Here is a 26,188-nt window from a genome sequence, read left to right on the forward strand (position 1 = left end):
GATACTTTCATCTGGCCCACAGATCTCTTTGCCCTCATTGAAATAATCTGGCATTGGGCCAACTCTGTGCTTAAAAGTTAGGTCAATATAGCAATGTTAGTCCGGTATGAAAAATCCACAACCCTGACCAATATAGCTATAGTGGCCTAACTTCAATATAGATTCAGATACATTGGTGGAAGAATGCTTCCATTAATGTTGCTGCCATTGTTTGGTGTTCCCACACCAATAAAAAACAGTTTCCATCATTGTAGGTGATGACTACACTGTGATTGCTAGCATAACTACAGCAATGCTGATATTCATAACTATGCTGATATAGACTATATAGATAGGAGGTATGAGGGATGAAGAATTAATTAAAGAGGGGCTGATCCTGTTATCACGTGTTTAAGGTTGCACACTTCTCATTATAAAGCAGTGCGTTCTGTTGCTTATAACTTGGTCAAACTTTAACCATATGGACGGAAATTTTCAACTTGTCTTTTTTCAGAAATATTCAATCAAATTGCTTTAGTTGTTTCTGAGACTAGGGTCAAACAACTTTTCCCCATGTTAAAAAAAAAAAGTTCTGGGGACCTTTCATTCAAGTGGCTCTTGGTGTACCTATGCTTTCAAGCAGGTACTAGCAATGTGCAAGAGGAATCACTGTTGTCTTAAGGATGTGTCTTTTGCCATCCCCATTAAATTATGCCTTCTCATTCAAAATCACAAGAGGAACATGCTCAAGAGAGAATGCCAGAACAGATCAACTAATGTTTTAGGAGATTGTCTTCATGGAGCATGTTTAGGCCTTTTACAACTCTTAGTGCTGACCAGACTGCCCATATGCCATCTCCACAGATGGATCAGGAATGCTCCAGTTCCAGGGCAAGCCAGAGATCCCTATACGCATCGCTCCTAGCTTCTCTGATATGATGGGGTTGGGCCAAAGCTGTGGAATTTAAAATGGAAGCCCATTTCTCCTAAACCCAAGCAGCATGGTGGAGGAGGAAGCAGTCTAATTAAATTGTAGAGGCACCCGAAAGCTGCAGCATGGGAAGGGAAAGGAATAAATTGGGCTAAGGAAACTGGTGAGACTAGGATTGTGTGGGCAAGGAGATGAGGCAGATCAGAAGTTGGAAAAAGTGGAAACTGGGAGCCCTGGATGGAGGACACTGGGAGCAGGAGAGGAAAACTGAGGGGGATACTGGGAGTACAGTGAGATGAGATAGGAGGGAAAACAGATGGGACAAAAAGTGGGGTGTAAGAGGAGATCTGGGACTGATGGGATGATGAAACTGGGCCAGGGAAGGAAAGCCAGTACCAGCGACTGTCTGAGCAAAGGCAACTGGGATTGCATATGTGGAGGGAGAGAGACTGGTAACTGGGAATCTGACAATGTGGGGATATCAACCCCCCTTTACAGAAATGTAGAAGATAAATTGTGAAGAATGCTATGGAAAAACACATAAAGAAGTGAATAACTGTTTTCAGAGCAGGATTTTACTAGTGTGCAGTAAATAAGGTTCAGGGCCAAACACACACAATAGAAAACAAAATATTATTGAGGACCATCCATCCTGTGCACTCAAGCCATAGTGTGAAAAAAAACTCTATGGAACCTTACAATTAAAGATGATTATCATAATTCACACGCACAAAAGGGTTGAAATGAGGGTACGTAGGCAAACAAAGTAGTCTGGCGTTTCCCAACTTTTGAGTGCTTGACTTTAGAATCTCAGATTCTTTTCATTTTGTTCTCTGCTGCATAATGCCACTAGAGATACATTCTGTGTTTGGAGAAGATCATTAAATGTGTCTCTTACCAGTGAACTTTATTTGTCAGGTGCATAGACCACAACCTGAAGTGTAATTTCCATTGTACTCCAGTAGAAATTTTATACCCATATACTAAACATTGATGAGCTCTTTGAGGCCCCCATTCTACAAGGTAGTAAATACCTAGTGGTAATTACCCTTATCTGCCATTAAGTCAGGACCAAGGAGTGGCCGGGGTTGATTCTGGGCATACAATGGAGACAGTAGAGATGTACGATGTGAGCTGTCTGTCCCCATGCCTGGGTCCTGAGCAGGGAGCAGGAGGAAGCCACTAGGAGCTGTCTTAAGACACCTTATTTCACCCTTATTCCCTTACTTTCCCCCCTTTCAGAGTGAAGATTAATGTTCTCCTATAGGAAGGAGCTTGGAGGGGGTTTTGTGTGTGAAAGAAGGGGAACCAAAATGGACAAGGAGTTTGATTGAGGTCACCCTATTGTCACGTAGTTGAAATTGCAATTTAGAAATTCTGTATTTTGATATAGGTTTCTCTATATTTGATTATGTGTGTTGCCATTTTAGACTGTAAAATCTTCAGGGCAGGATCCATTTTCTATTCTATAACCCACCATTCCTGTTAGGGGCTCTTTAGTTGCTGCCAAAATATTTATAATTAAATAAAAATGTAAATTTTGTAACAATTTCAGTGGTTTTAGGTAATTGGTCAAATATGCATCTCATACTAGGTCTATTATTGCTATAATAATATGAATATTTATTATTACTACTATTTACTGAACTTCGTGATCTTGTTTTTCCTAGCAACATTTTCTAAATTATATCTGCTTAACTTTACGTACAAAACAGATTTAGAAAGGCGATTCTTGGGAAGAGGCAGGTTGGCTGTGGAGCCCTACAGCTGGCTGCCAGGAGGTCAGCTCCATGAGGCTCCACTTCCACCTCCTTTCCCTGAACTTGAGTGTTATAAATGAGTTATTTGCAATGCTCCCGAAGCCATGGGAGAGCAGGGAAGGAGTTGCTGAGCACAGGACCCTGCTTTTCCTGGTGAGGGCTCCAGCCCAGGAGCACCACGGGGATGCCAGACTATGAAAGTCTGGACTATAGAAGCTGAGCCTGTACTTAGTCTCTACCTTCCACAATGACCTCCAAAAGCTTTAAAACCTGTATGCCAGTTGCTTTCACCCACTGAGATATAACAACCACCATCAGAAGTCATCCTGCACCACAAACACTACACAACTAATTTTAGGATGGAATATAATGAATAATTTCTCCAAATTAGGTTCTGAAGTAGATTTTGCCTGTAGTTTAATTATCCAACTTGGATATTGGCCATTCCAGCTCTGGTGAAAGGTATACTGGGATTTTTAAGGACTACCAGTAGTTTAGAATTTAGTTTTACAGTATACCTCAGCTGAAAGATACACAAAAAGAGTGTAAACTCATGCTGTTTTTTCTACCTGAAATCACAGTCAATAGCTAAGATCAAAGCAGACTGAAAAGCTCCAAAAAGATCTCACCAAACTAAGTGATTGGAAAACAAAATAGCAAATGAAATTTAATGTTGATAAATGTATATAATGCACAGGGCTCGACAAACTATGTAATCTACTTGCCCGTGGAGAGTAGATTACAACCCGGAAGAGCTGGGTTCGGGCGATCTGCGCATGAGCAGAATGATCTGCGCATGTGCAGATCACCGGACAGTGTGGCTGGCAAGCGGGGCTCGCCACGGTTCGGTGAGCCCTGGTAATGCACCTTGGAAAAATCCCAATATGATGGGGACTATTTTGGCTACAGCTACTCAAGAGAAAGATCTTGGAGTCATTTTGGATAGTTCTCTGAAAACATCCACTCAGTGTGCAGCGGAAGTCAAAAAAGCAAATGTTAGAAGTCATTGAAAAAGGGATATATAAAACCATGGTACAACCACATCTTGAATAATGCACACAGGTGTGGTTGCCTCATCTCAAAAAAGATATATTGGCATTGGAAAGGTTCAGAAAAGGGCAACAAAAATTATTAGGGGTTTGGAATGGATCCCATATGAAGAGAGATTAAAAAGACTTGGACTTTTCAGGTGAGATTAAGGGGAGGATATGATAGAGGTCTATTAAATCATGACTGGTGTGGAAAAAGTGAATAAGGAAAAGCCATTTACTTATTCCCACAATAAAAGAACTAGGTTCACCCAATGAAATTAATAGGCAGCAGGTTTAAAACAAACGAAAGGAAGTTTTTCTTGACTCAGTGCATAGTCAACCTGTGGAACTCCTTGCCAGAGGATGTGGTGAAGGCTAGAACTTTAACAGGGTTAAAAAAAGAGCTAGAGAGATTCATGGAGGTTAGGTCCATCAAATGGCTATTAGCCAAGATGGGTAGGAATGGTATCCCTAGCCTCTGTTTCTCTGGAGGTGGGTGACAAGGGAAGGAATATGTGAGGATTACCTGTTGTAATCCCTCCCTCAGGGCATCTGGTATTGGCCACTGTCAGCAGACAGGATACTGGGCTAGATGGACCTTTGGTCTGACCCAGCATAGCTGTTCTTATCTATAGGGTCCAAGGATCGCAACATGGTTTTCAAACACTGAATAAGCCTCAGATTGTCCTTTTATAGATGGCTAAAAAGAGACAAGGAGAGCCTAAGGTCCTAAAGTAATTCCATGGCAAAGGTAAAAACAGAGCCTAACAAATGTATTCCCTGTCCATTGCTGTAACAATTAAATTAGAGATTTTTTTAGTCATTTAACTCACCTGCATGTCTGGTGATGAAACCTTTTTCCTTTTAAAAAGCATTTATTTGGAGATTCTATACATTCACAGATACATTTTGCAGAATTTAGTGGCTGATGTTTAGGGCAGGTTCTTTTACATACACACTGGCATTTATCGTCATCAAATTCTTTGTTGGGACCACAGGAACTAGGCAAAAGTTTGTTTTTACATGTACACTGGCATGATGTTCTATCCAATTCTTTTTGGGGTCCACAGCTTGAAGGGCGTACACCCCCTTTACAAACACATTGACAGGTTTCTTCATCAAGCTCTTTGTTAGGTCCACAGATATCATGGAATTCCTCAGCAGTATCTACGAATACAACAGAAAAAAAATCCATGCATTCCTTAAAATGGAGAAACCATCTATTTATTTTACATTTCTCAATTAAGGAAATACTATGTATCCAATTTTAAAATGGTGAAAATATAATCCCATGTTGAGGATGTTTTACTTTTTTTTAATATTCTAAAATACCATTTGGTAAACAACAGATTACAAAGTACTAAAAATATTCAAATGATTTAATTTGCGTAGTATTAAAGTTTTATTTTTCTATAAATTAGTACAGAACAACTACATTTAATCTTACAAAATATAAGTGTTTACCAGTGTCTCCATGGTGGGAAGAGAAACTGAAGTCATGTTGTGTCAGACATCTGCAAATCTGATTATTCCAGATAAGATTCTTTGGGCAAGTCTTGTTTGCCACATGACACCTATAGATGAAATCACTTTTTATTTATTGCCATAAAATACAAAAGACAAATAACTCTGTGTCTGGCTATCAGCCATTCTTCTCTTAGCAATGTAACTGATGAAAGTTTTGATTTCATTCACATTTTCATCATATTGTACTGTACAGCTTGTTTTTTTCATATCGGAAAAACTTATTTTAAAACAGTTTTATGATGTAATTGCATGTACAGTACATACTACTACTGTGCATAATAAAATGGCTGACAATTGGGAAGACAGGCTTAAGGACAAGTACAGTTTGATTGATTATAGGTATTAAGAGGAAAAGATGTGAGTAATTAGCACTGGAATTACCGGTGAAAAGTTTTCAGCTTTGTCTTTTTAGCATATTCAGAATTCACTTAATCCTTATTGAATCTGGAAATGTTTTTCCATTTTGGAAAATTTCCTTGATTTGAAATCCAACCCTGAACTGAAAATACATGATTACTCATGACATTTGTGTTACATCTCTAATTTAATTAAGTCTAGTTTTCTAAGTCAGAAAAGAATGTTTCAAATTGGGGACTGGGACTAGTAAAAGAGAATACTGTAAAATATTTGAGAATGAAAAACATTTCCTTCTTAAACTGGTTGCAAAATTAAATTGGAATATTTCACATTCAGTACCTTGTCACCAGACCACTAAAGATAAAATGAAGCTCATTCATCATTTGCTAAGAGCTGATAGGATCAGAATACTATAGCTTTTTAAGGAGGCAAAAGTGTTAGCTGAGCACTTACAAGCTATGAGATAAAGCCACACTTCTATTATTACTCAACATAAAGTCCACTTCTGTAGGTAAACCATATTTATTGGGGGGCGGGGAGGTAAATTCTGTCTACTTTTACAAAGAGTTTCTTACAGAGAGTTGGTCTCTCCCTGCATAGAAGACTATTCTGAGCTAAGACAAAACAAACAGGAAAAATAACTGATCTATGACAAAAAGATTTGAACATGGTATTGGAATCCACACTGTGGGATTATATATCCACATGTTCATCTCTAATATATGCAAATCACATTAACTTGATATTTTTTAGAGATTACAAGCTTGGATGATAAAAGTTACTGTGTTGATATATTTAGACTTCTGTAAGGCATTTGACCTTGTCTTTTAATTAAAAGACAATGATTTAAATTTCACATAGCACACACATTGAATGAAATAAAAACATGATTAAATGATAGGTCTCAAAATGTAACTGTATATGGGGAGCCATTATCAAGCTGGTGTATTTCTAGCACAGAGCCTTGCAGCAGTTGGTTCTTGTCCTTGCACTGTTCAATGTTTTTATCAGGGATTGAAAGAAAACAAAATCATCACTGATAAGGATCAGAGGACACAAAAATTGAGGGAGTGGCAAATAACGAAGAGGACAAGCTACTGATTCAGAGTGAGTGGGATCACTTGGCAAACAAGCAAACAATGTGTTTTTGTAAATAGACACATCTAGGGTGTGTCTAAATTATATGGCTCCGTCAACGGATCCATGTAGATTAGGCAGGACGGCAAAGGGAAATGAAGTGGCGATTTAAATAATTGCCATTTAATTTAAATAAAAATGCCGCCGCGCTGTGCCGATCAGCTGATTGTCGGCTCAGCGGAGCAGTCTAGATGGGGATCTGCCAACCCCAGAACACTTCGTTGACAGATCCTTTATGCCTTCATTTCCCTTTTTCGAGTAAACTAATCTACATGGCTCCGTTGATGGAGCCATGTAGTTTAGACGTACCCCTAGAAAGAAAGCAGGCCGTACTTAGAGGATGAGGGGCTGTATCCTGGGGAAGCAGTGACTTTGAAAAAAAAGACTATTTTGGTAGTGGGGTGGCTAAACAGCTGAACATGAGCTCCTATTGTAATACTGTGCCCAAAAGAGCTACAGTAAACGTGGGATGCTTAAATATGGCTATCTGGAGTAGACAAGTTTTCACCTCTGTATTTGACACTGATATGACTACCACTGGAATACCTAGTATAATTCTGATGCCCATGAGCCAAGAACATTGATAAATTGGAGATAGGCTCTGCTCTAAACTTACAAATGGTTTAAAGATTAGAAAAACATGACTGTGATAGGGTGTCTACCTGACACAAAGCCCAAATAGGTAAAAAGGGCCAATTAATCCCATGAAGGCTGCAGTGGGAGCAACAGCCAAGTTTAGGCCATTTCGTTAATTCATACCGAAGTATGCAAAAATGCAATATTTCATGACAATCAGAGTTAAGTCAGTGTAATTTGCTGCTTCATTGAAAATGAAGTTTTCTTCATGGAAAACTGACCTACATTTTGGCTGGGACTTTGGCACCTAGCTCCCTTTGAGAATCTCAGCCTTTGACTATAAATTCCTCCCATAAAGGTATCTTAATGGTGTTATGTATAAATTCCCAAAAGGAATCAAGTGCCAGTTCTGAATATTTTCAGGACTTTATATGTGCTCAACAGCTTCAGTTAGCACATCTGGTGGGACACAAGGCTGTGTGAATAAAGGTTGAATCTCTAAATTGCATTAACTTGTAACTACTTCCTAGGGTTATGTCCAGCCAAACCCCGTCATACCCATAGTATGCTTCCTATCTGAGGTTCCCCCACCCCAGAGAAATCCTCAGCCAATAGCTTACATGACCCTAATTACAGGCTATAATCTATCCTAATTATCTTCCTTTCTCAAACCATTTATATAACGTATAGACACTGATAGTACTTCCCCACTGCAGTTTTGGTCATGAAATGCAGGTGTCATCAATTATAAAATATCATTGATGTTCTGCAACATAATGCGTGATTGGTTTTAATTAGACATGTTGCTATCAAAAGATACTTGATGATAATTTGTGTACAAAGAAAGTATTATGATTGCTTTTGAGAAGAGAAGATTTCCTATTTCCAAGCAAGTCCTAAATCAGTCTGACTTCCCCCCCACACACCACATATCTGTCACCATTTTTACACCTAAAGAAAATGGGGACTTTCCCTTGGATATTATGACTGCTCCTTAATAAGACTGCAAAGAGAAATGATGCGAGGACACTTCTAAGGGTTCAGTAGGTAACCTCAGCTGTCTTCTCAAACATCTGTAGCCTGAGCAAGAGCGTGACAGAACCAGAACCAGATACACACACTCTCATGGTTGACTGCCCCAAATATAGCATAAAACACAAAAACCAGATCACTGTCAGCCACGTAATTTGATCTCCTCTCCATTAATTTCTCTCTCTGTGTATTTTCATAGACAGTCAGACCTATGATCTGGGCACCATTTTTAGATTTGGGCCTCTCTCTACGGTGTGTATCAACTATTTGCTGTTTCTACCTACATCATATTTATGGACTTCAGCCTAGGCTGTCCAAGCCTGCCTGGAAACCTAGGTAGTTGCTTGCATTCCTAGCATGTGCTGCATCTGTGTCAGTATATCTTCACTGCTATTTTTAGCTATGCTAGCTAGATTAAAGCTAGTGCATATACGTTTGCTTGAGGTGCAATCACTTTCTTCAACAGTAGTAGATATAACCCTACTGAGAGAGAGCAAGAGAGCAAAATCTCTCAAAGATTTTCTTTAGTTTATCAAAGAGGTTAAGAGAGGATTTGCTCACAGTCCATAAAAACCTCCATAGGCAATACATATCTGATATCAAATGTCTCTTCAATCTCACCGAGAAAGACATAACAAGATATAAAGGCTAGAAGTTGAAGGTAGACAAATTCAGACTGGCTATAATATGCATCATTTTTAACAATGCAGGTAATTTGGGACTATTTTCCAGATATTCTGGCAGATTCTCCATCACTGGCAATTTTCAAGATTAGAGTCTAGTACAGAGCATATATTTTAGAAAAACGTCCAAACAGTAAGTCCTAGGGCCTGTGTTATGTTGGAGGTCAGGCTAAATGATCTTGGTTACTCCTCGTTTTATAATCCATGAATATTATATTAATCCTCTGATTACGTATAATTTGTATTAACGTAGCACATAGGAACCTTAGTCATAGCCCATGTCCCCACTGTGTTAGGCTCTGTACAAACACAGAAACAAAAACAGTCTCTGTTCCAAAAAGCTTATAGTGTAAGTATAAGCAAGAGATGACAGATGGGTACAGCTGCTTGGAGGACAGAAGTAAACAATGATATAACATAGGTCATCATGATATGCTGTGGTCTCTGAATGCCAACAGGCCAACCACTGTCAATTTGTTGTATGCAAAGGAGTGTAGACATAGAGCTTGTAATAGAAATGTGGACTGATACATATAGAGCTATGTTAAACAGATATCTTGTTTGTCATATTCTTTCTATTTTTAATTATTCTTAAATATGGTATTTTATATTCTTTCAATTCAGATAATTTCTGGAATTGATCAGCACAGTACCACTGGTTTCAGATACAATAATTGTATTCAGCTAAATTCTGACATACATATTTAGACAAACTCTTAGTGAGAGATTGCCTGACGAAAAAAGTGAATGAAATGTATTGTCTTGTTTACCCATCTTGTCTGTAATTTTGATGAGGTAGACTGTTCTGTTCCTAACGAATGCAAAATAGTTTTGATTGTTCTTCAGCAAGCTGGCTGCTTTTGCAACTTGATGCTTTATACAGAGAAGCATAATCATTATTCAAATGTATAAGCAAGTCCATGATTTTGCTGATTAGGGACTAGTCATAACCCAAACTATATGTAGTACTTTATGTTTGTCATATATCGCTATAAAATGACTACTTTTACTGAAAAAATCAATAGTTGCACTACAACATTGCATTGCAGTCCTCCTCTCATGGAAGTACAGGTTTTATGATAAGGCAAAAGAGATATGAAAGTCGTTTACTTACTGTGATTGCGTCACAGGCAAGGAGCGTCTAATGATTGAATGAACTTGTCTGTAAACATCCAGCTTAGACATGCATCGGCAGGATGTGTGATTGGCAAAACTGATTGTTATGGGTTTAGGGCCATGAGACAGTGGCACTGTAATCTCAAATAACTACAAAAAGGGAAAAGAGAAAAGAACCACTTATTAATCACTGTATACTGGAAAAGAAAAACTCGGTGTACAAAATGAAATGTAAATGAGATTAAATCATGATAATGTTCTCCAACAGTATTCAATACTACTGACTTAGTACATTACCATTATGCATCTAATGAGTGTAACAATTAGGTAAGTATTTTCTCTGCATTACAAAAACATATTGTTCAATGGAAAATGACTTGCAACTTGCTGGTATCTTTAAAACCAAAAATTAGTATTTGCAAGTTGCTATCTTCATTAAACGATCATGTCTTAATAATAGCTTTAAAAGTGGCACATTTACAACATAATTTATTGGTTATTCAATTACAAAGATGTGTAAAACAGTAATACTGGATTTAGGCCAAAACATTTCTGTGTGAAGGGAGCATCTTTATTGTGTACTGAAGCATGGGTGGTTTTTTTGGGGGTTGGGGGAGAGTGCTTCTCCTGGGGTGGCAGTAGAGTCCTGGGCTCCTGCCAGCAGTGCAATATAATTATTAACTAAAACTGATCAGACTGAAGCATTAATCGGTTAACCAGTTAAACGTTTACATCACTATTTGGCAGTAGTGGGGCCTTTTCTTGACAGATTTAGCAGATACCAAGGACTGAATGGACAAAATAATTTTCTTCTTCTAATAGAGGGCTATGTCTATTTCTTCTAATAGAGGGCTATGTGAGGCTTTTTGCGCAAGAACAATTGTTCTTGCACAAAAACTTGCGGAGCATCTACACTGCACACGCATTCTTGTGCAAGTATAAATTTACAGTAAAGCGTCAGAACAGAGGCTTCTTGCGCAAGAGTTATTCCCCACGAGGAATAAGCCCTCTTGTGCAAGAGCTCTTGCACAAGAAGGCAGTGTGGATGGGCAACAAGAAACCCCTATGGCTAAAATGGCCATCAGAGCTTTCTTGTGCAAGAGAGCGTTCACACCGCCATAGACACACTTGCGCAAAAGCACATCTCTTGCACAAAAGCACATGGCAGTGTGGATGCGCTCTTGCACAATACCTTTTGTGCAAGAACTCTTGTGCAAAACAGTTCTTGCACAAGAAGCCTGCAGTATAGACTTAGCCGAAAAGTTTGAATTACCTCTGCCTGTTACATCTTTTCAGTTAATAAACAGAGGACTTTTATTCTACAGTCCTATGAGTACAGCAATTTTGGGAGTTTTAAAATTTGGGATAATTTGCAACAGAGTTTCTAAAGACTGAATAGATTTGTCTACTGTTGTGCATTAAAAAAATAATCAGAAAACAGATTCACTGATTGTCCCACCTGATGAAATCGTCATCCATCTACAGAGCTACTATGGGAAGAATGGTGTCATCTAATTCAGTGCAAACTACTAATTAAACTATTAACATTTAGACACTTGCTTCAGTTGCAAAAAATAACTGTTAGATTTGAAAAAATGTAAAAAACAACAATGGTCCTGTAGCACCTTAGAGACTATCCAAAAATACATAGCATCATGAGCTTTCATGGGCACAACTCACTTCTTCAGCAAGATAAAGTCAAAGGAAAAGTCCATTTCAGTGTAAAGATTTATGTTATTAAAGTGAATTCTAAACTGATAACTGTGCTTGAGAGAGGCAGACATCACCAGAGACACCTCCTGGGTCTTCACTAAGAGTTCAACACAGACTTCTAAAAGGAGGCTACTTATCAAGTTTTTATTACACTTATAATCCCCCTTTGGTTTAGGATCCACTGCTAGCCCTTCTTTATCCTGCCTAGTATAGCTGTATTATCAAATTAATGACTGCACACATTTTTACTATTATGTCACATCTGAAAAACCGCCCTAAAATAATTGTAAGTACACAAAAAAAACCCTACATTTCTACTTTGACTAATCTGATTTTTATATGGCTATCATTCTCAGTGCCTATTTATTTGTCTAAAAGATATTCACCAAATACAGACTGTGGTATTTGTTTTTGCTACAATCCACTGTCTGTGCAAACTAGTTGGAAGATTATTCCTGTTTGCTTGCGTTAGTTTAATAGACACAAAGTACCAAATTTTCAAAAGTGACACTTATTTATGTGCACACAGCTTCACGCACACTTACACACACACATATATAATTGATACTAGCTTCTCTTTCTGTTTGGGTTATAATTCACACACAAGTCCAGTGGGTTTTATGCAAAGTCTATCACTTGTGCATACCAAGTTGTGCGCGCAAGAAATGGAGACCAGGTTTGGGCCCTTTGACAAAAAAAAAAGGACAATATAAAAAGATTTACAGATGAGAAAACAGGCTTTGCATATTGATTCTCTTATACATATATGAACTTTTGGAACAAGACAAGGTTTACTTCATTTTATATTACAGTCACAGAGATAATATTCTGTTTTCCCTATTCTCATATATAAACAATCACCAGCCCCAAAGTCCTAACTGATACAATACTATAGATAGAACTGGCAAAACCTATTAACTGAAAATTATTTACTATCTGATATCTGAGACCATTTCACTGCTGCAGCCAAGCTGTGATTGATGCAGAAACAGGGATGGGAGACAAATGTGAGTTCTACACATTTTTTTGCCTCCTTAGGCCAGTTGGATGCCACTCCAACCCAAGATGTAAGTTAGAATGTTACCCTGGGTATAGGGTGTGCATATACCCCAGAATATAATCAAACTAACTATAATCGTATTATGTGTATTCAGCTATCCAAAATTAATAAAATAAAAACCCCACATAATTAAGAGTTATTTTAAAAACAGGCTTTCAAAAGCAAAGTCAAAATAAGCTACAGTTTCTGATGATCAAAATAAAAAGGGGACAAAAGTAAACAATGAAGACTAAAAACCTTGATGGTTTAAAAAAAAAGAACCCCTTAAATATAAACACCTCTAATATTAAAAGTAATAACCTAGCAGGGGTCATTGTGACCTTTGTGTTTGCAAAAGCTGTTAAAAAATAAAATGCACTATAAAGCAGCACTCTTAAGAGACTTTTTCTGGACACCTTTTTTCCCAGGCAGATGAACAATTGGCCACCAAGAACCTGCTGTTAATTTACTCAGTATCATTCCAAATGTTAGGTAAATTACCTAATCTGGAGTGTTCTAAATCTATTGCTTATGTCTGTGTGGTCTTAAATCTAATAAACTGCAAGAACATGACAACTTGTATTTAATCCTTGATCACACAATAGCTGTGTTCACATTAATTTATTCATAATGCCTGAGGTTTCACCATGGTTTTGAAAAGCAGCAACAGGTCTTCCACATCCAGCTCCTATGAGCAGCCAGAGGGCTCCATACATAGCCCTACTCCAAGTACCAGCTCAGCAACTCCCATTGGCCATGTTAGCTGTGGGGGCAGCATCTGCTGAGCTGTGCCTCTGCCTAGGGGCTGGAGAGGAAAGCGAAGTTACTCACCTTCATACAGTAACTGTTGTTCTTTGAGATGTGTCCCCCCGTGGATGCTCCACATTAGGTGCTGGGCTTACCCCAGTGCCGCAGGACGGAGATGTTCAAAGGCATAGTCAGCTGGACTGCGCACGCGCGAGGGGGCATCTCGCGGCATTCGCGCTGTCCCACGCTGCACAATCCAATCTCAACCAGTTCTTTGGACCTGCTTCAGGATCTGCGAAAGAGAAACAGATTCCAAAGCGGGAAGGAGGGTGGGTAGTAGAGCACCCACGGGGACACACATCTTGAAGAATGAGAGTTACTGCAAGAAGGTGAGTAACTTCGCTTTCTTTTTCAAGTGATGTCCCCTTGGGTGCTCCACATTAGGTGACTGAGAAGCAGTACCCACCCTAGTGAAGGAGGTGGGATTTGGATGTCACTATGTATGTAAAGAGAGAACTAAGGATGCTACAGAAGAATCCGAGATCCATCTAGATTGAATGGCATAGTGTTTAGCAAACATGTCATAGGATGACCAGGTGGCAGCCCTACATATATCAGAAAGGGGTACACCTTTAAGGAAAGCAGTAGTAGTAGCCACTACCCTAGTGGAGTTGGCCCTGAGACATTATGGGAAACTTTCCCAAGTGTATAGCACTGGGTTATACAGGAAACAATTAAGTTAGAAATTTTCTGGGATGATGGGGGTTGTCCCTTCAACCGTTCCATGAGGGAAACTAATAACCTATCGGTTTTCCTAAATGGTTTGGTACGCTGCAAGTAAAAGGCTAGGGCCCTATGTACGTCCAGTGTATGGAGGGTTGCCTCGCATGGAAAAGTATGAGGTTTTGGGTGAAAGGAAGGTAGCACTATTGGCTCGCTGAGATGAAACTCAGAGCAAACCTTAGGAATAAAGGCTGGGTGATGTCTTAGAATAACACTACCCTTATTAAAGGTGATGCCATTAGTGCTGACATTTCACTTGCTCTGCACGCTGAAGTGATGGCAATCAGGAAGACCAACTTTAGGGTGAGTGTCTGGAGAGGTATGGTAGCCAGAGATTCGAAGGGTCATGTTGTTAAGGTGGTAAGTACCAAGTCCAGATTCCATAGTGGGGTGGGAGCATGGAGAGGAGGGTTTAGATTTAATAGACCTTTGAGAAACCTCTTAGCGAGGTGGTGAGGGAAGAGTGAAATTCCCTCTATTGGTTGTCAGAATGTAGTCAGTGCTGCGAGATGGACTTTTATAGATGCTAAGGCTAGTCCATTCTGTTGCAGGTGCATCATATAATCTAGGATGATGGAGATCGGGACCATTTGAGGATCGAGGTTGCGTTCAGAACACCAGGAAGTAAAATGTCACCATTTGGAAAGGTAAGTGACGCATGTGTTTTGTTTCCTACTGTGTATAAGAACATCCTTGACATGGTCCAAACATAGGTTCCTCGGAGGCGTTCAGCCAGCTATGTACCAGGCTGACAGGTGAAGGGTATATAATTGTGGGTGAAGGGGAGAGCCTCGCTCCTGGGTCAGGAGGTTCTGGATCACCGGTAGGTAGTATGATGGACGTTGCGCCAGTCACATGAGAATTGGATACCAATGCTGGTGAGGCCACTCAGGCATCATCAGGATGACTGAGGCTTTGTTGGACTTGATCTTCTGAAGAACTCTGAAGGTAAGTGGGGTAGGGGAAAAGCGTACATGAGGGGACTATTCCAACTGAAGAGAAAGGTATCCCCTAAGGAGTGGCGACCTAGGCCCACTAACAGAATCTATGACACTTTCTGCTGCTGGCGGTGGTGAATAGGTTTATTTGTGGGGAAACCCCAATGGCAAAAAACGGAATGGAGAACGTCCCGATCTATTTCCCATTCGTGGGCCATTGCAAAATTCCTGCTGAAGGAATTAGCTATCGTGTTGCTGATGCCAGGTAAGTAGGATGCCACAAGGGTAGTGCTGTTGGCAATGCACCAATTCCATAGTTAGGTTGCTGCCATACACAGCGATTGGGATCACGCACCTCCCTGATGATTTATATAATACATGGTCGCTATGTTGTCCGTGAGGGCGCCCATTGCGGAGTTGCAGAGGTGCGTATGGAAATGTCTGCAGGCATTGGCAACAGCCCTCAGCTCAAGGAGATTTATGTGTAACAGAGATTCCTGTGGTGACCAACGACCTTGTATGGAAAGATTGCCCATGTGAGTGCCCCAGCCGATGAGGGAGGCATCTGTGGTCATGTGAAAGCAAGGTAGTGGGTGATGAAACAGAGTGCCCGAAAGTAAATTGTCGTCGACCGTCCACCAGTGGAGGGAAGACCTGACCATGGACAGGACGGTTACCCACTTGTGTACGTTGTACCTTATGGGATCGTATATTGTGATCAGCCAGTGTTGTAATGGCTGAAAGTGCAGCCTGGCATGGGGAATGCCATATGTAGTGGAAGCCATATGACCCATTAATTTGAGTACTGTTACGACTTGCACTGAACGTCTGTATAGAAGTTGGTCCAATAGGTCTTGCAATGCCCGAAACCTGGTAAGGGGTAGATATGCCCTTGCTGTGACAGAGTCGAGGCGCGCACCTATAAACTCTAGGTTCTGAGTAGGTATCAAGGTAGATTTGTCTTCATTGAGAAGGAGACATGCCTACTTCGTGATAATCAAATTCCTGAAGCATAACCTACTACTACAGGAAACATTACTACTGGAAATTATGTGTTTAATGCACAATAATTCTACAAGGCTTAATCTTTGAAAATTTAAAATATATCAAACTCCAAATTCTGCTCTCAGCTATGCAAGAGCAGTACCAATGAAGTCAATGGAGCTGAAGTGTAAGTAGGATTTGGCTCCATATTGTTCTCACTATGAATCAATTAAACAAGGTTTGGCGATTAATAATAATCAAAATAATAATCCTCTCTTTTGTTTGCTTCTTAATTCAATTCCTGATAAGTCTTTGTTCTCTATTTGATCTAAGAATGAACCGAACATCTGCAGCCACTATAGGGCATGTTTGGCAGCTGTAATAGCTAGTTGTCAAGCTCTAATATAGGCTGTCCAAGAAGAAATGCAGCACAACATCTGGTTTTATGGCTAGCTGATTGGCTGGCTTCTTTTTTGGCACCACTATTGGCTATCTTGTGGATATGAAATTACCTCTGGGACTGTCCAAAGGCTAGGCAGCTGATAGTCTGAACTGTCTTATTACTTTTATTGTAGTCACATAAGGCCAAATCCACTCTGTTCCCTCCATCCCTATCAAGAGCACGTTTAATGCAACAGGACTCTTCAGGCAAGAGAAAAAAACCTTCTCTGAGGCTTGCCATATAGATCTATTTACATAGAAAAACTCAAAAATCTTGGGTTCCATTCCTGGCTTTGGATTGGAATATAACCTTGTGGGCAGATTCTTCTGTTCCATCCACTGCAACCTGCTTCTTTGCCCAGCCGGACCCTCATTATGATTCCTCATCAAATGTGTCTCTCCTCCCTGATTAGCCAGTCCCAGTCCTAGGTTCCCAGTTCCCACTGTGGCGCTCCTTAGCTATCGGACCCAGTTAGCCCCAATTTCCCTTCCCGCAAACAGCCTTCAGTCCCAGTTCCCACCCACAAGTTCCTTGTCTTAATCTTGGCAAGGTTTTATAGTAATAGGCATTGCTACCAGCCCCACATAATACTGTATCTTAATGAAATTTTTGTACATATCATAAGTGTACATAGCATATATTACATAGCAAATTCATGTACATAGCATAAATGAAAACAATTCCTCATTCCTGATGCCTTTTGAGATTCTTGGAGGATGGAAAAATAGCACGGTTTCTGATATGAGTAAAATATCGTATCTCTATCTTCTAGTAAGGAGAAAAAGATGGAAGATGATAAAATATGGATAAGATCAGATGAGAAAATCAAATGAAAAAGAGTAACCCATTAGGAAATGGCAGACAGATAAAGAGACAAATTTTTAAAGTGCTTATGCACAAATGCTAGAAGTCTAAATAATAAGATGGGTTAACTAGAGTGCCTCGTATTAAAGGAGGATATTTATATAATCAGCACCATGGAAACGTAGTGGAATGAAGACAATCAATAGGACACAGTCATACCAGAGTACAAAATGTATCGGAAGGACAGATCAGGTCATGCTGGTGAGGGAGTGGCACTATATGTGAAAGAAAATGTAGAATCAAATGAAGTAAAAAATCTTAAATTAACCAAAACGTTTCATAAAAATCTCTATGGGTAGTAATTCCATGCTCTAATAATAAGAATAGCAGTAGGGATATATTATGGACGACGTGACCAGGATAGTGACAATGACTATGAAATGCTAAGGGGGGTTAGAGAGGCTATCAAAATAAAAAAACTCAATTGTGGGGAATTTCAACTATCCCCATATTGACTGGGTACATATCACCTCAGGACAGGATGGAGAAATAAAGTTTCTTGATATCTAAAATGATTGTTTCTTGGAGCAGCTGGTTCTGGAACCCACAACGGGCGAGGCAATTCTTGATTTAGTCCTAAGTGGAGCGCAGGATCTGGTCCAAGAGGTAAATATAACTGGACCACTTGGAAATAGTGATCATAATGAAATAAAATGTAACACCCTATGGTGGGAAAAAATCTCAGCAGCCCAACACTGTGGCATTTAACTTAGAAAGGGGAACTAAACAAAAATTAGATTAGTTGAACTGAAATTAAAAAGGTACAGTGACAAAAGTAAAATCCATGCAAGCTGCATGGCAACTTTTCAAAGACATCATAATAGAGGCCCAATTTAAATGTATACCCCAAATTAAAAAACACAGTACAGCTACATATACACTGCATGATTATTTTGGAATAAGCTATTCCAGAAGAAATACTTCAAAATAGCTTATTTTGAAACAGTACATCTACACTACAGGGAAGACTGTAAATTATTCAGGCTCTCCTAACGTGAATGTCCTATCTCAAATTTAGAGCCCCAAGAAGCACTAGGGATTAATGACTTAGAACGGTCTAGGAGAGTGTCTTACTTCAGAGGCTGGGTCAGCCAGACTCTGCTCTCAGGTTCGGAGGGTAACCAAGAAGACACAAATCACTTAATGCGAATAAATGCAAGGTTTATTAGATACTACAGGTGACATTAAAAGAAAAGGCAAGAGAAGGCTTACAACATCCCTTTGGCTTCCTGGGACTCTGACTCAGCAAACAAAGGATAGATTCCTGGGTCAGGTCTCAAAGACACCTCTGTGCAGTTCCGGGTCCTTACAGAAGTCCAAAGGGTATTGGCAACATGACATAATATATAGCCTGTACATAAAATTCTAGAAACAGCAACTAACCATGTGCAGAGGAAAACACCAAAACCAAAGCTTATCTAAACCATGTGATGAGCTCACCACACTGAGCACAGCCTAACTCTCTAACAAGCTAGCTAGCTGGGAATTTTCCTTGCTAACAGCAGGCCAAAGACTGTTTTCTAGTTTGCAGACATGAATACTGGGAAGATTCACTAACTCTTCAAAATACAATGGTCTTCTGGTTTTCCAACCACAATAGGGAGGAGCTATTTTGAAATTGCAACTATGAAGTGTCCACACTACGGCTATTCCAAAATAGCTATTACAGAGGTGGTGTTATTCTCATAGAATGAGGTTTACAAATGCTGAAATAAGCTGCCTTATGTAGACGCTTGCATATTTATTTCGGAATAATAGACGTTATTCAAAAATAACGCTGCTGTATAGACATACCGTAGGAGAACCAAAATAGTGCCACTGTGGCTCATGAACCGAGTAAAAGAAGCATTGTTTAAAAAGAAGTTAAATCCTAATGAGGAAAATAATTTGACAGAGTTTATGTTGCTAAGTGTAAAAATATAAGAAAAGCCAAAAAGGAGTTTGAAGAACAGCTAGCAAAAAACTCAGAAAGTAATAGCAAAATGTTTTTTAAGTACATCAGAAGCAGGAGCCTGCTAAACAACCAGTGCAGCCACTGGATGATCGAGATGCTAAAGGAGCACTCAAAGACAATCATAGTTTCTGTAAAAGGAAATCATGCCTTACTAATCTACTAGAAGCTTCAGGGGGTAGCTGAGTTAGTCTGTACAGGAAAAAAACAACAGATGGTCTGATAGCACTTTATAGACTAACAAGACACGTAAATGGTATCATGAACTCATGATACCATCTACAGGTTTTGTTAGTCTATAAAGTGCTACCAGACCACTGGTTGTTTAATCTACTAGGGTTCTTTGAAGGGGTCAACAAATATGTGGACAAGGGGGATCCAATGGAAACAGTGTACTTAGATTTCCAGAAAGTCTTTGACAAGGTCCCTCACCGAAGGCTCTTCAGTAAAGTTAGTTGTCATGGGATAAGAGGGAAGGTCCTCTCATTGATTGAAAACTGGTTAAAAGACTGGAAACAAAGGGTAGGAATAAATGGTCAGTTTTCAGAATGAAGAGAGATAACTACTGGTGTCCCCAAAGCATCTGTATTGGGACCAATCATATTCAACTTATTTATAAATGATCTGGAGAAAGGGGTAAACAGTGAGGTGGAAAAATGTGCAGATGAAACTAAACTGCTCACGATAGTTTTGAGAGATGTTTTTTGAAGCTTTTCACAGTCTGCTTTGATCTTAACTAAGTTATTTGGTCAACAAAATAGAAAATGAAATTTCATCTTGAAAAATGTAAAGTAATGCACATTGGAAAAAATAATCCCAACTGTACATAAAAAATGATGGGGGCTAATTTAGATATAACTACTCAAGAGAGATCTTGGAGCCGTGGTGGATAGTTCTCTGAAAATATGCAACAGCAGTCAAAAATGCAAACAGAATGTTAGGAATCATTAAAAAAAGGGACAGAGACAGAATATCTTATTGCCTCTACATAAAACCATGGTATGCCCTCATCTTGAATACCATGTACAAATGTGGTCACCTCATCTAAAAAAAAATATATATATATATATATATATATATATATATATATATTGACATTGAAAAAGGTTCAGAAAAGGGCAGCAAAAATTATTAGGGGTTTGGAACAGGTCCTATATAAAGAGAGATTAAAAACACTTGGACTTTTCATCTTAGAAAAGAGGAGATTGGGGGGGGGGGAATATGATAGAGGTCTACAAAACCATGACTGATGTGGAAAAAGTGAATAAGGAAAAGTTATTTGCTTGTTCCCATAACATAAGAATTCATCATCAACAACAACCGTGGGCTCAACGCCCGTTGGTATCCAATACCTCTTTCACTATTTCCATCCATCTTTCCCTGTCCAGAATGAAGTGGCTTAGTTTCTGTAGACTAGCTCTGCACCAATCTACTATATCGTCTACTCATTCTCTGTGGGGTCTGCCTCTCCTATTCGGACCATCTATTATGCCGAATACCAGGGTCTTAACTTTTTGCTCATCGTTCATTCTGAATATATGCCCAAATAGCTGTAACTTCTGTTGTATAACCTTCTGTAGTAGCTTCTTTTTTGGCTGTATCTTCCTATATAAATTCCTCATAGATGACCTTCTGCATCCATTCTATTCTCCGGATCTTTCTATAACAACTCCTCTTGAATCCCAATATCCTTCTTTTCAAATCTTTCATTATCACCCATGTCTCACATCCATACAACATGCTGCTAAATACACACATTTTCAAGATGCTCAGCTTCATTCCTAAGCTAATTGCTTTACTTTTCCAGATCTTATCCATTGCCTTCAAACTCATTCTTGCTTTCGCTATTCTAGTCACTATTTCCTTCTTACAGTCTAGCTCATACATCATGTTGCTCCCCAAATACATGAACATAAGAACTAGGAGTCACCAAATGAAATTAATAGGTAGCAGGTTTAAAACAAATAAAAGGAAGTTTTTCTTCATGCAGCAAACAGTCACCCTGTGGAAATTCTTGCCAGACCATGTTGTGAAGACCATGAGTTTAACAGGGTTAAAAAAAAGAACTATATAAATTCATGGAGGTTAGGTCCATCAATGGCTATTAACCAGGATAAGGTAGGAATGGTATCCCTGGCCTTGTCTGGGGCTGGAAATGGATGACAGGAGATGGATCACTTGATGATCTTCTGTTCTGTTCACTCCTTCTGGGACATCTGGCATTGGCCACTGTCAGAAGACGGGATACTGGGCTAGACAGAACTTTTGTCTATTCTAGTATGGCTGTTCTTATGTAAAATCCATATACTGTTTGTAACATTAACATAATTCAAATTCTGCCTCAATTCCTTTGCAGTTGGGGGAACTGTATAGTATGTGAGCTCAGAGTTTAGTTCCATCTGTTTATACATATTTTTTAAAGTTCATAATGAAGTTCTCTGTTGTTGAATTATTATTTGCAAATTTATTTTCTGTGTTCAGTGTATATTTAAGGTAAAACTTGGCTCACTTTCTAGTCCAGGTGCTGATATACAAAAGGATTTTTTTGTTTTTGTTTTTCACATTTGCTCCCAGCTAGAGATCATGCACAATAAACACATTTGGTTTAATAAGAATCAAATACAAGTACCTGTTTTGTAAAACTATTAATAAATACTAACAAATGTGCTTCACCTCCAAAATCACGTTCGCTTTTCTGGTTGCATTTTCCTATCATGAATACTTGACAGTTATTTTTGTATTTTACTTCTCAAGGCATTTAGATAAAATGGTTAATAATAGCATTTACACATAGTACTTTGAAGCATTCATTATCAGATAGCTGACTTTACTGGTATGCTAAGTGCATGAGATTTTACTTTGAAAAGAAGGCGTTGTTTACAGACACATTATTATAATGTGCACTTTGATGAACTTTATTGTCTAAATATTTATAAAAACTAGCTTTTCAGGAGTAGTTGTACACATTTGTCTTATTAATTTATAATATGTTAATTCTTTCTGAATGGAAACTAACAGACTGGCTGGTAATCCCTTATCAAAATTGGCTTTTCATTCCAGATATCTAATGCAACCACTACAATCAAATATGAGGGTAAAATAGCTTTTATACGGTATCTTACCACTTAATTGTTCACCTTTTAAAAATAAAATCCTTATGTTTCAGCATCAGGAACCTTATTTTTTTTTCTCAGTGGGAAACAAAGCTGTGTGTAAAATGTTATCTGGGAGACTATATAGGGACATCTTGGAAATCAGCTGAATTAGCCATTGATACATTTCATTTTCATTATAGAAAGCTTTCAAAAGTACCAGACAAAAGCTGAATATTTATAGCTATATTTATAGGAATTTTTGTACAAAAGTAGTTTATAGTAAACCTTCATTGTCTGTCTTATTTTTACAACCATTATTGCAAAATGAACTGGTAGAAGAATACAAAAAAAATCAACAAAAAGCTAGCCAAATATTTGAAAATGTATAAACACAAAAATGTGAACATAGGGACATTACAGCAGATCACTGATTCATTGAATTCAGGATCATCCCAGATAAAAAAATGAAGATCTGTATCTGGTTATGCTATGGCTGCCTCACCTAGATTCAGGTCTCAGTCAGTACATTGCTGTTGATGGGCGGTTGGAGACAGTGGCCAAAGAACACTTCAATACTACCCCTTATAGAATGTTTAAAGGAAATCAGGAACCTAAAACACCACAACTCAAAACAGAGTCAATCCAACAAATCTTGGGTTAGGCCATTTCTTTCTATTCTGAGCTTCTCTTAAAACAGTTTTTGTTCAGCTGCACCCCCAGTCCTGGCTGTGCTTTCTGGCATGGGCTTACCCTCTGGCAAGCTAGCTCACACTCTGGGCTACAACCAGGTTTTTCTCTCATCAAGAGAAGCTGCTTCTGTTCTCCTTCCTGGTCAGCTATGAACTGCATTCAGTTTTCCTCAGTTTAGTGCCCTTTGTCATGCCTCACATTTGCTGTATGTATAATGTAGTGGGGTCAACTGGGTACACAGGCTCTCCTTAGCTATCTCCTTTTCAGTGTAGAACCTAACTGCTTCATCATCGTGGAGGACCATGAACCCTTTCTTTCACACACCAACACAAGCTCATGCACACAGACACATACACCAAATATGCCTGGAGTTGTTGCTTGCCCAGAGCTTTATCATGGGGGAATATTTATCAGTTCCAAACTATTCAGTCTTGGAACTTGTGCCCTCAATCTCCTCTTTCTTTCCTTGTAGAGAATTATATAGATATGCAGTACATTATATGTGAAAATGTAGAGAACTAAAAGAGGAAAGTAGGTGTGAGGATGCTTAATTAAAATTTAACACTCTTCGTTGTTGTTTTTAAGTATATCTAAGTCTAAGACATAGGCATCTAGAACTGCATTAGTACAGATTGAACCTTTCTAGTCCAGCATCCTTGTGATCTGACCAGTGCCAAACCAGAGTTTGCTGAAGCATGGGAAGTCAGTAATGTCTAGCAGCATTACCAATGCTTCCACTGCTTGCTGGGTTTTTAGAAGACATTTAGAACTAAATGTCACAGAACACTGAGAGCTAGGACAGGTGGCTGTAAACAAACTTGATGGGTGTGATGGATAGGAGAAGTGCTGTCCTTTTTTGAACATCCTGGCATTCAGTAACCAAATGGTTAAATCCAGGTAGCTAGAAAGTGTTGGCAGGGAGCAGAAGAACTAATGAGAAGAAAGTATGGAGATTTGAACTGAAAGGGATACCTGCCTGATGTTTTCCTGCGTGTGAGTATAAGCCAAGAGCCAGAGAACAAAATGAATTGAACCTGGCAGGACTTACCATGCCTACAAAGAATACTGGGCATGGAAATGGACTGACTTGAAGCATGGATATGTGAGTAGATAGGGAATGTTTATTTAGATGCAATCCGGTTATTTTCTTTGTTTTGTTGTTTGGTTAAACTTCTCTGTGCTAAATTCATGTGCACCCCCAATCCACTGTAACTTTAAGATGAATCCCAGGGAGAAAATTCTCCGTTTTAATTTGTTCGTTACTCAGTTGCTTTAAAACACTTAACTACCAAGTATGCTTTACTAAGTATACATTTTTATTTTTTAAATAAAGTCACCCTTTTTAAGGCTATGATTTGATTCTTGTGTCCTGTAAGGTAATAGGAGGTCTGTGTGAGTGTGTATAAGACTGAGAGGTCAACTATCGGAGATTACAGTTTGTTTCCATTTTTTTCTAGCACTCTTGTGGTAAAAGAACTTGAGGTACCCCCTGGAAGAATTTCCTGAGTGCTTTCTTCCTGAGTTCAAGAAGAAAAGGTGTTTTTTCTCACTTTGGTGGTGGCAGCTACCTGCCAAAGCCAGGGAATCTGTGACCTTGGAAAGCTTTTAAGCCGAAGCCTGTAGAGGAAAGGTATTTTAAAGGTCTTTTATGGGCCCTACCTTCTGCATTTAAAGTGCCAAAATGGGGACCAGCCTTAACAATGGGATCATAAGAAATTTGGTCACACGCACGATAAGTGCACATCCAGCTAACTAAAATCTTGCCGGACCACAGAGTGGGGGACTACAGAGTTCAATCTTAAGCTAACTTCTCCATCAATTGAACTGCTGGGTCTTCTCCTTACCTATTATTATCTGTCTTATGTCACTAGATCCACATGTAGCAGAAAGGACCGAACTTCACTTTTAAGAGGAACTATTTCAGTGTTGAGAGGTATGCCCATGGCATGCTCCAGGGAGCCTTGGAATGTTAATTCCCTCACTTTAGCAATGAAGGGGGTAGTATTGCGAATCAAAGTGGGTATCACAGAATGGGTTCTCTATTTCTTATATCCCTTCCTGTATTTTTCCATTTTTGTATAATTTAGTATCTGGGATCAAAGCATATGGACAAAAGCACTTTGCACTTAATAGTATCAAATTATTTACTCTGGGTTTTTGTATTCAGTTACTATATGTGCAACCAGGATAAAAACAGCTGGCTTAATTTTCAGTTTTTTCTTTCATTTATATTACATTCTCATATGCTTATTTTATAACCTAAAATGAAATAAGATATCATCATAGTGGTGTATACTCAATGGACTGCAATGATCTCCTTTGAATGGGAGATATTCTCTAGAGACTAATCTTTTTGATTGAGACCATATGAAGAACACATTTAATAATTGAAAAATAGCAGTGGACAGACTTGACAGCTCTTCTATCTTTCACTTCTGTTATCTTATTTACAAATGTAAAGAAGGCAAAAATAATAGTTGAATATGTCAAACTATACTTTACTTCCAAAGCAGAACAACCAAATAAACAGATCAGAGATTTTTTTCTTTCAGAGTTCTAATTTAAGTAGCAAATATATTTACCTCAGGCATAATCGGATATATTATTCTATTCCATAACTTAAATACAATCCCCATAGCCAACAGTGCCTTGCCTTCACCTAACACTTGCACTTTTGAAGTACAAGCAGTTATGGCAGCTTCCTCTGTGTGTTTGAAAGTCGGAAAGAGAATACTTACAGCTTCTTCCTTCCTGCATATTTGCACAGGAGAATTTGAAATTTGGCCTATAACTTTAAAAGATTCAAACATAAG

General features: G+C 38.8%; 1 protein-coding gene and 1 long non-coding RNA gene across 3 annotated transcripts in view; one reads left to right on the top strand and one right to left on the bottom strand.

Moving 5' to 3' along the window:
• LOC142829630 (uncharacterized) overlaps positions 1-26,188 on the top strand; it is a 201,653-nt gene that overhangs the window by 165,964 nt on the left and 9,501 nt on the right. The window contains exon 3 of the long non-coding RNA XR_012904248.1: positions 14,963-15,058. This is a non-coding gene — a long non-coding RNA (uncharacterized LOC142829630). The remainder of the gene's footprint in view (positions 1-14,962; positions 15,059-26,188) is intronic.
• VEGFC (vascular endothelial growth factor C) overlaps positions 1-26,188 on the bottom strand; it is a 114,639-nt gene that overhangs the window by 2,356 nt on the left and 86,095 nt on the right. For both annotated transcript variants that reach the window (XM_006131592.4, XM_075930235.1), the window contains exons 4-6: positions 10,128-10,279; positions 5,166-5,275; positions 4,535-4,868 (exon numbers count right to left, since the gene is read on the bottom strand). In XM_006131592.4, coding sequence (XP_006131654.2) covers positions 4,535-4,868; positions 5,166-5,275; positions 10,128-10,279 — 596 coding nt within the window. The remainder of the gene's footprint in view (positions 1-4,534; positions 4,869-5,165; positions 5,276-10,127; positions 10,280-26,188) is intronic.

The sequence above is a fragment of the Pelodiscus sinensis genome, chromosome 5 (assembly GCF_049634645.1).
Source record: "Pelodiscus sinensis isolate JC-2024 chromosome 5, ASM4963464v1, whole genome shotgun sequence".
NCBI classification, from domain to species: domain Eukaryota; kingdom Metazoa; phylum Chordata; order Testudines; family Trionychidae; genus Pelodiscus; species Pelodiscus sinensis.